This window comes from Camponotus floridanus, unplaced genomic scaffold, assembly GCF_003227725.1.
Source record: "Camponotus floridanus strain SB8 unplaced genomic scaffold, Cflo_v7.5 scaffold506, whole genome shotgun sequence".
Taxonomy (NCBI): Eukaryota; Metazoa; Arthropoda; class Insecta; order Hymenoptera; family Formicidae; genus Camponotus; species Camponotus floridanus.
Window position 1 is genome coordinate 20,795 of NW_020229666.1, and position 11,246 is coordinate 32,040.

The window sequence follows — 11,246 nt, forward strand, 5'->3', positions numbered from 1 at the left end:
ATATATATATATATATATATATAAGTAATATAAGTAAAAGTTTAATATAAGTTTGTTGCGTATCGATATATATATCTGTTTAAGTTTTCGAATTTTTAACTTCTTTTTTTTCTCTTTAAACTTAGTAATGGCTAAATTTCACTTTAAATTTCATTTTATTTAAGATAGAAATCTAATACAATGACAGAATTGCAGCATGTTTTATTTTAATTAAATCTGAACTTCTAAACTTTTCTTTGATTCTTCATACGTGAAACAAAATTTTATTTTATAATAAATAATAATGCAATAATAATAAAATCGAATAGTAAATATGTAATGATAAAAACTTAATTAAATCAATAATTTTGACGTATAATATATAATAATATACCGGATGGCAATTAATAAATGATTTAGTAGTACAAAAGTGTAGTTGGCCTAGAAGTGCTAAAAATGCATATATATTTTTTTGCAGAAATATAAATAAATTTTACAAAAAGATGTGAAATCCTTCTAAAAAAAACTTTACAAAGGTAAAAAAAATACGCCAAGTACATAAAAAATATTCCACCTTGTATGGAACAAAACGTTTAATAAAAAAATACCCTTATAATAAATAATTTATAAAAATTTTCCCTTAAAAAATATATACAAGAATTTTTCTAAATATATAATTTTCCTAAAAGAAATCAAAACTAAATATGAAATCAATGATTAATTATCCAAGTATATTGAAGCAATTGATAGGGATTTGTAATTTGAAATATTTGTCACAAATTCAATCTTGCATTTATATATTAGATTCTCCACAAAATAAAAATGATTTTCAAAATAAGTTCCAAGTAAATTTGGAACTAAAAAAATTAACACCAAAACAACTTACAAAAACTTGGCGTGCTCAGGTCGTATTATAATTCACATATTTCTATAATTGAAATTAATTACAGGTATATAATTCGCAAACTTTGTAAAATTATATGTATTATAATGTGACCCGAGCACACCAAGTTTTTGTAAGATGTTTTGGTGTTAATTTTTTTAGTTCCAAATTTACTTGGAACTTATTTTGAAAATCATTTTTATTTTGTGGAGAATCTAATATATAAATGCAAGATTAAATTTGTGACAAATATTTCAAATTACAAATCCCTATCAATTGCTTCAATGTACTTGGATAATTAATCATTGATTTCATATTTAGTTTTGATTTCTTTTAGGAAAATTATATATTTAGGAAAATTCTTGTATATATTTTTTAAGGGAAAATTTTTATAAATTATTTATTATAAGGGTATTTTTTTATTAAACGTTTTGTTGCATACAAGGTGGAATATTTTTTATGTACTTGGCGTATTTTTTTTACCTTAGTAAAGTTTTTTTTGGAAGGATTATGTATATTATTAATATTATATTATATTATATATTATATTGCATTACTCTTCTGTATTATTCTGTAAATTTAATACATAGATGTTGATTATATATTTAAATGTGTTTATTTTACTCAAATACATACATATATAAGGTGTTTCCAGTATCTCGCAACAAAGTAAAACCACAAGTAAATATCGCCAAACTCAACTAAAAAATCCTATGTCATTTTGAAAACCGCCTCGTAAAATTTCGAAATATTAATTAAAAAAGAACGGCCAATACATGTAAGTGTAAGTACGATTATAATTCCTTAATTAATTTTCTCTCGCGAATAATTTCTTAGAAAAATTGTCTTTATAAATAAAAGCTTCATACGATAATATACGAAAATAAGATAAAAAACATAAACAAGTTTATTATACTCATTGACTTCTGTCGATATGTAAGATAAGCTATGCTACGTATAATCAAGATGGTATTTATATAACACTAGATATAATCTTTTATATACTGTTAGGTACATCGACAGAGCCATCAGTTCATGATAGTCTCTTGAAGCGAAAAGTTCGCGATTGAATGCTTTTGGTGGTTTAAATCTGATATAAAACCTGGCTAATTCAAATAGTAGAATAAGGCGTTAAATATATAATAAAATATTTATCTTTCTTTCTTTAAATGTGCATACAAAATTGTGTGGAGTAACAGGTAACGCTTTTATTTTATAAAAGGCATTTTATTTATTCTTTTTTAATTTTCTGCATCTTTATTTTTAAATTTTCAAATCGACTAACTCATTTTATTATAAATATTATTTTTATCTTTTGCATACATTACAGTTAATAGAAATGAAGACATTTACGTTAGTAAATGTTAATACTGTAATAATATGTTTCGACCATTTTGACATATAGAAAGTGTAAAATTTATAAGCTAAATTTTCTTTTAACATTATAAAATTATTGTGTAGTTAATTTTATATTAATGCTATAAAATTATCTAAGCTATATAAAATATTATCTCATTATCTGAGCTATGAAATTATCTATCTTCAAAACGTATAATATTATCTGTATTTTGTTTTTAAAATATTTTTTATGATAAATGTCTAGAACCAGTAGAATATGTTAATTTGAATGTGTAGTGAACGAATAAACAACAAATAATACAAAATTAACATCTTATTCAAAAAGATGTATTAAATAAAAATATTAACATAATTGTTTTTAGAATTTTGTTCGAATGTTTGATACAATTCGCTACATTATCAAAATTTCAAATATTTGATGATATTTGATTTCCGTTCAATATTTGTATGTTTTTAATACATTTCTTACTTAAGAAACAGATCGATCTTGAAAATAACATATTAGTAAACATACAGTTCATATCACGTATAAAATCGCGTCGTTCAGAATATACCTTCATTTCTCATACATTTTAATGCTTATATTATATATATGTATATACATTAAAATATGTAATTACACTAAGAGAAATCTTAAAGACAGTTAAATTGAGACAAATAAGAGTTATGTTTATTGTGCTCGTCTTACTGGAATTATCTAAATACATCCTTTACGTCTCCTAATATTCAATTCCGAGAAAAGTATTTCATATGACGTTTTAATAATTATTATACTTATTATCCAATCATTCCTTTATTTATTAAACTGTATTATTTTAATTTCTTTTTAAATTAATCGTATTTTCTTATGAAGTGTTTAATAAATTCTCTTGAACGTTTTTTCATACAAAAATCGATTTTATTGCATATACTCTTTGTATATGCTTTCGTTTTTAATGAAGAAACGTTTTTTATAGATATCCGAGTGAAATTCAACATGACATTCTTAAAATTATTATTAAGTAATAGTATAATATACCTTGCCATAGTGGCAATAGCAAGTCCTATGGATGGAGAAGAAATCAAAGGAGTGGAAACCGATGAAGAATCGAAAATCGTGCGCAGTGTATTAAACTACAATTCAAGCAATATAGATTATATACTTCCGATACATTATAACATAGAGTTACAGTTACTCAATAATTATGCCCGTAGCAAATGCATAATCACTTTAAATATTTTTTATGCGAAACAATACATCAGTTTTTATGCACCGGATTCAGCGAGTTTAATAATATCGACATTAAAGACAAATAATGGTACGGTTTATGAAACAAATGACATAAATTTTATGAAAAACAATATTTACGTGCTCGACTTCGGTGATGTCTTGTTGCATGGAAATTACGATCTGTATATAGAGTATGAAATCCCAATTAATGTCGTAAGGGAATCTTTCGGAATTCCGTACTTAAGCGAAGATGAACAAATAGAGTAAGTAAAAGAATATATGAAGTATCAAAAACAAATTGTACATTTGTGCATTCTATGCTTACAATTATCTAAAATTAAACATTACCTAAAATTTGTCATTAAAATACGGTAGGTGGTTAATCGCAACAGGTATCCAGCGAAGAAACTGGTATCAAGCGAAAAAACAGCAAATATTTCCATATTGGGACAAACCAGAATTAAGAATGACTTTTTTTATTTGTTTATTGCATAATGAAGAATATAAAGCTTTGTCAAATATGCCGATAGAAACTAAATTGACGCACGATATTATGATGTGGACATTTTTTCACAAAACTCCTATGATCTCCATAGATAGTGTAGCATTTCTGGTTTCCGGTTTTCGTCGGAGCATCCTCTCGAAAAATAAAGCAATTCGTTCGTCTATATGGTTCAGACCACAATCGGAACCGCATCTAGAATTTGCGAAAACTGTTATTATTTCCGCTAGTGTATATATGCGTAAATGGAATATTTTGAGAAACAAAACAGCACTTGAGGATTCCTCTGTTTTATTTGAGAGCAAAGTGGATCATGTCGCAATTCCGGATTTACGAAAGGAAATCGAACAGACTTTTGGTTTCATTTTTTATCGGTAACATACAATTGAATACAAATATATTAACTATTTAATTACCTATCATATTATAATCTATTTACATAAGAGGTTATTTATTATTAATATCCAAAATATTTCATACATATAAGTACAATTATTTTTAGAGAAGCAGATATCACTTATAATGAAGAATTAGATCCAGTCGTATATAAAACGATAATTGCACGCTTAATTGGACATGGGATGATACAAAAATATATTGGAAATGTGTTCAGACCAACTTACTTACCAACTTACTGGTTTTATACATGGTTAAACGAAGGATTTAAAATATGTTATCAAGCATACCTTATCGATAAGGTTATTTTATTACTAATGCTATTTGAATACGTAGACAAATGATTAACAGTTTAGCATTACACATAATTGTAAATATTTATACAAATATTCTATTTTATTTCTTAATTACAAGAAATAATAAAAATCGAAATCTGCTAAATTTCTAGAAATCCAGTAAATGAAATTTAATAAGAACCCTATATATATATATATATATATATATATATATATATATATATGTTTATATATTAAAATTATCGTAGTAAAATATATTTACACACTGAAACACACATAAAAACTTTATTCTTAACAAATTAAATCAAAATAGGCACATGAGAGCCACAGCGCGATAGTCGGAACGCATGGAAGAAACATTTCCTTCTCTTGTTTATTATTTGTTTACTTAAAACTTAAAATTAAAATTAAAATTTAATGGGCAAATGTTTCGGATCTTTTTTTGATCCTCTCTCGAAAAGAAGGAAGTGATATTTCTTCCCTGTGCTCCAATTACCGCGCTATGTCTCTGATGTGCCAAATTTGATTTAATTTTTTATTTTTGAGCCAAATTCCAAACTATTAATTTTTATTCTTAACAATAGTACATAATAATGCTACTTTTAAAATGTTCCGTAAACTATTTTTTTTATTATTTATCATTAGCTATGATTATATCCAATTTATTTTAGGCTCTGTCAAGTTCCCGGATGATGGAATTGTTTGTAGTTCAAGTTCAACATGAATTACTCTATCTAAATACTTATGTTGTTATAAATTCTACTATAGAATATAATAGTTATCCTGAAAATTATTTTCACTCTTCTCTTTCTCATATCAAAGGTATGCGTATAACATTGCATAATTAAACAATTAAATAATTACAAATTACTGACTGTTAATTTCATATAAAATGGGAAAAATCAATTTATAAACAAAAGACCCTGTGCGATTCTGATGGAAAATGAATTTTGATGTTAGGTGAAATTTGCAGAAACTCTAAAAATAAGTAGTTTATATGGCAAATCAAAAGTCAGATTAACCGCGGTATCGTTTGATGAAGCCATTTCGTCACTACAAGCGTTCGAATGTCGAAATAAAGCGTTATTTCAGTACTACTGAGGAAAAATAAATAATGTATTATTGAATAGAATTACACACACAGTTGATTACTTTTATTAATATGTAGATATTATATTTACATGGAAAAAATATACATGCATGTGTGTGTGTATATATAAAGTGTCCATAAAGTTTTCCTTCACTACATTTTAGAAACGGTTCAAAAATTATGAAAACTATAAAACGAGTATTCAATTATTTTGAGAGGCTTGTCTTTTAAAGAAACTAAAGAAATTGTATTTGTCCTCCATTCAAAAGAGGAGACTTAGGAAAAATCTGTATTATTATACTTTTAATTAATTATCAAATATCAAATAGCATGCTATGGCGACACCAGTGGCGATGCGGCGATACACATATTTTTTCCATTTAAATATATAAGTAAAGTGTATTAATAAAAAATGACCAACTGTGTATCAGTCTAATATATTAGTTATTTTTCTTTGCATACGTTTAAGACACCAAAAGATAATAAAACATAAAACTTTATCTCTATCCGATTCTTTATAATTGTCTAATTTATTTATTTAATTGTTTTATTATTTTTACGAATATTTAATCAAAAAAATAGAGGCGTTAACGGCCCGTTTATAGTAATAATACAAAATTAAATTAGAACAGGCTTCGGGCCGTGACGTAGGGTAATGGTACGAAATAGCTATAAAAGGTTAAAACTGCAAAGACAGACCACTAAGGTTGAAAAGTAAATTTAATAGGAAAATATGTCAAAGCACAAAAATTATTAAATATATTTAGAGAGACAAACGCACGTTTCGATCTACTACAGATCCTTTTCAATGTCATACAAAATTATAAAAATAAACGCTAAGCATGAAACAAAGGAAATCACGAGGACCTTATTGACGGTTACAAATTTAAACGCATAAAGGAACGATCGGAAATGCACATAGTAAAAAACACAAAAATTGAATAAAAAATATAAAAAGCTGGAAGAGAGCACAGCTCACTTCGATATCAAGTCTTAATACGCTATAACTGAAATCAGAGAGAGAAGGCGTCTCGAATCTCAGTTCCCTCAAATCCGTCCAAAGAATAAAAATTAAAAAATTAAAGATGTCCATAGAAAAGTCGTACAGATAAAATTGGCAGTTATAATCCAAAACTAGATCTCTCAAATATTAAATCAGTCCACGCACGTAATAGATAATGAATTTGATAGCGAGGTGGCTTTCTCTAACAGATTTTTGCTCACTGCCTAGCTGCCACCTCCAGACGCCTTCTCTCTCTGATTTCAGTTATAGCGCATTAAGACTTGATATCGAGGTGAGCTGCGCTCTCTTGCAGCTTTTTATGCTCTTTATGCTTTTATTCAATTTTTGCGTTTCCTACTATGTGTATTTCCGATCATTTCTTTATGCGTTTAAATTTGTAACCGTCAATAAGGTCCTCATGACCTACTTTGTTTCATGCTTAGCGTTTATTTTCATAATTTTGTATGACATTGAAAAGAATCTGTAGTAGATCGAAACATGCGTTTGACTCTCAAAATGTATTTAATAATTTTTGTGCTTTGACAGATTTTCCTATTAAATTTACCTTTCAATCTTAGTGGTCTGTGTCTTCGCAGTTTTAACTCTTTATAGCTATTTCGTACCACCACCCTACGTCACGAAGCATTTTCTTAATTTAATTTTGAATATTTAATCATTTATTATTTACCTATTATTATAAATTTTTTCGTTAAAATGAATTCAACAATTTTTTATACCTGTTTACTTTGATTTAATTGCCCAAATTTTGTGTATGATATATTTAGTTTTATTAATTACGGATATATTCGGAAACCTTTATTGCGCATTGCAGAAAAGGCAATTTAAATATACTAAATTTCTTCTCTTTTAAACATTATAGGATCTATTATATGGCGCATGTTAATAGAAACAGTGCCACCTTATACATTTAGAAAGGGATTCAAGAAATATATGAACAATAAGTAAGTATAATCTATTGTAATGTAATAATATATATCATAGAGTAAAAGGAAATCAAGAACATATAATAAAATTAATAATATATTTCTCCCGTTGTAATGTTTACAAGACATAGATATTTGAAATCTCAAACTTATACTGAGATTTATATTTATGAATTTTTGTCAAGATTGAATTTCAACTTGAATATTTCTTAATAAATATGTAATAGAAATTCATATTTTCTAAATAACAAACAATTCAAATTAAATAATTTCGAGAATCTAGTTTTACAAACATAGAATATAGAAAATCTTTGTAATATGAAATTTAAAATTATTATTTATTCAATGACGACACAGTGTGACATAATTGTTAATAAATATATATTAATATATTATAGTAAATAATATATTAAATAAAAATATACAAATAAAATATAAATAAAATATAAAATTCTCGAATCTATCGTGTATACAGTACATATATGCCCGAATAATTCTGTGTATATATATATATATATATATATATATATATATAATTAACAAATCAGTTTCAATAGCAATACGAGTCGAGCGACGATGTTATGACACAATTATTTATTTATTATACAATAAAAAACATGAATTAAAAATAAAAAAAATAAAAAGAAAAAGGAATAGCGAACGTTTCGACCCTATTTTTGGGTCATCTTCAGCGCAAATGTGATGGTAAAAATATAACAAAGGTGTTACATATCTGAATCGATGAGATAGAATGCCGTCCAAAGTAATACTAAATGTCTCGGTATCTCATTATCTTTTCAATGCCTATGTAAAGGTGATACAAGATAAATCGATAATGTAAACTAATATATAATGGAAAAAATATTACAATTTAACGTAAAAAGATTAAAAAGATGCAAAGAATTAAATGTCCATTTAAAAAAAAATTTTGAAATAAATATAAACTGAACATAGAGTCAAAAAGAAGTAAAAATTAAAGAAATCAGAAGTTAAAACTATGAAATTGAAACATACTTTCAGGCATCGAAGATAATGACGAGTCGAGGAGACAAATGGAAACAAATCAACATTTCCAAAGACAAAGAACGACTAGTCTTTAACAGATAGATGTGACCAATTTAAACAGTAAAGGGTCAAATGATATATAAATGTACATATAAGCAAAGTCGCAGACCTATTTGTTATGATGGAAAACTAAATTAAATTTTTGACAAATTGTTTACAATATTTAAATAAATTTCTGGTAAACGTTCAGTATTCGTTTGCCAATTTAAATCATTTTTTTGCCTTTTTATATACAACATTTCAGAAATCAAGCTCTTACTCAAAAATGGTTCCCGATCTAAAATCTGTACGTCCTCCCAATTAAAGGCATGATCAAATCCGACCGTGTGATTGATGATGACAGACTAAGTATTAGTATTGCGTCTAATATGACTCCGTTGTTCGTGGATTCTGATATGCAGTTGTCTACTAGTTTGTCCAACATAAGCCGCATCACAATTCATACAATTTAATTTGTATATGACATTCATAGAATTAAAAGCAGGGAGAGGGTCCTTATAAACCCTGATGAAGCTTTTCATTTTGTTGATCCTGAAGTACGGGAGTCGAACATCTAAATTCTTGACAATGTTTAAAACGCTCAGATATTGAAGGAACATATGGTATCGTGAAATATGTAATAGAATCATGTATATTTCTGCCCTGAGTATTATTCACAAAGGAATCTGGTTTAGAAAACAGTTTCTTAAGGCGGCCAAACCATATGTGGAAAATTAAATTTAAAGGATATCCATTGTTTAAAAGAATGTTGATAGCCATTTTAATATTTTTATGATAGTAAACATGGATGAGACAAAGGAAAACCTTGTCTATCAAATCAATAACTGTGCCTCTTTTTTAGCAAAGAGGATGTTGAGACATAAAGTGAAGATATCTACCGGAAAAGATATCTTTATGATACAAGTCAAAAATTATAAAATTATTGTCGGAAATTAAAGTCACATCTAAAAAGTTAATTTCATTGTCTTCAGCGATTTTCATTGCAAATTGTAAACGAAAATGAAAAAAATTGAAAGTGTCAAGAGTGTGATTAAGAAAAGAAGGAGGAATGGCTAAAAAAACATCATCCACATACCTTAAATAAATGGGAGAAGCAAATTTTAAGGAATGGATCGTTTTGTTTTCTAAGTCTTGCAACACAATGGCGACTACAATAGAAGAAAAGGGGAACCCCTTCGGCGTGCCAAAGAATTGTTTATAAGTGACATTGTTAAAGGAGAAAAAGGAATTTATTGCAAGGTATGTTGCAATTTGAAGAGATATAACTCCATCTGGAAGAAACACTGTCAATCTATTGGCACATTAGTGGAAAGAGAAATCACATTCAACGAGACTAATTTAAAGTTGTTGTCGAGATGTATATTAGACAGTTTCTTAACCACATCGTAACTGTTGAAAACGTGACTGAGAAACCGGAAAACTCTTGATCATAATCTTATGTAAATATGTGGCTAAAAAATGTAATGGACTGTTTATGGATGATACAATTATTCTAAACGGGCAGTTCGGTTTATGTATTTTGGATAAACCTTAAGCTCTCCTCTAGAATACCATCTACAAAAAATGCCTTTAAGAGAAGTTAGAATTTTTCCATCTCATTAAAATTTCTCGTAAACTGGTTGTTATTTTCTTAATGGGGCTTCTCCAAATACGTGTTGGTGTTCATCAAAAGCTCTACGATTTCTCTAACATATTTGTCTTTATCCTAAGCAACTGTGACATTACCTTTGTCTGCGCGAGTCAAAATTAAATTATTATTGTCATTAAGAAACTTGACTGTAACCAACCTCAGTCTATTCAGAGTCCGGTCAAAATCGTCTCTGTTGACTGAATAAGAAAGTAAATTGTTTACAATCTCTAACGATTGATTTCTATTAGCCAATTGATTGATCGCAGGAAGTTTTCTTATGTTGTTTTCGAAACTCTTGATGAACTCCATAGTTAGCATGTCATTGTTATACTGGAAGACTGAAATTCTCGCTCAGCTATAACAAAGATTGTAAATTCTTTGGGATGTTAATGGACGATAAATTAACAAACCATTTGTTGTTAATGTCACAAAAGGAAAAGTGGTTATTATTAAAATAGACCAGAATCAACCTTAATTTTCAATAATGTCATCAGATTGAAGGATCGTTTTGGAGGCTCAAAGGAGAACTTCATATTGTTTGGATTTCCGACATTACCAGGTGTAAAAGAGAAACTACAAAAATAACGTATAGACTCAAACTTATGACTTCAAGACATGCTTTGACCGTAGAAACGTAAGTTTCTTGTTGAGTCTATTTTGTTGATTGTAAAAGAAAGGAATGTAATGTCCATTTGTTACGAAAAGAAAGAGTTGCAAACGGACAAAGGAATGCGAGAATATAAAGCCCTAGATATTTATAAATCTGAGCGCGTGCAAATCTAGATAAAGGCTAAGGTCAATACGCAATATTCTTTTGTAAACGTCACGTGTTTAAAGAGTCTAAATTTATAAATATCCTCGGATGTGTGAAATTTCTAAACATCTTGAA

The 11,246-nt window shown here is 27.4% G+C and overlaps 1 protein-coding gene across 1 annotated transcript; it reads left to right on the forward strand.

Moving 5' to 3' along the window:
• Nucleotides 1–1,911: 1,911 nt before the first annotated feature.
• On the forward strand, nucleotides 1,912–5,447 carry LOC112639199 (glutamyl aminopeptidase-like; the record flags this gene model as incomplete). The annotated part of the gene is made up of 5 exons (XM_025412449.1): nucleotides 1,912–2,061; nucleotides 3,178–3,694; nucleotides 3,807–4,307; nucleotides 4,436–4,631; nucleotides 5,297–5,447. Coding segments are annotated over exons 2-5 (1,345 nt in total), but the record flags the coding sequence as incomplete, so codon positions are not given.
• Nucleotides 5,448–11,246: the final 5,799 nt, after the last annotated feature.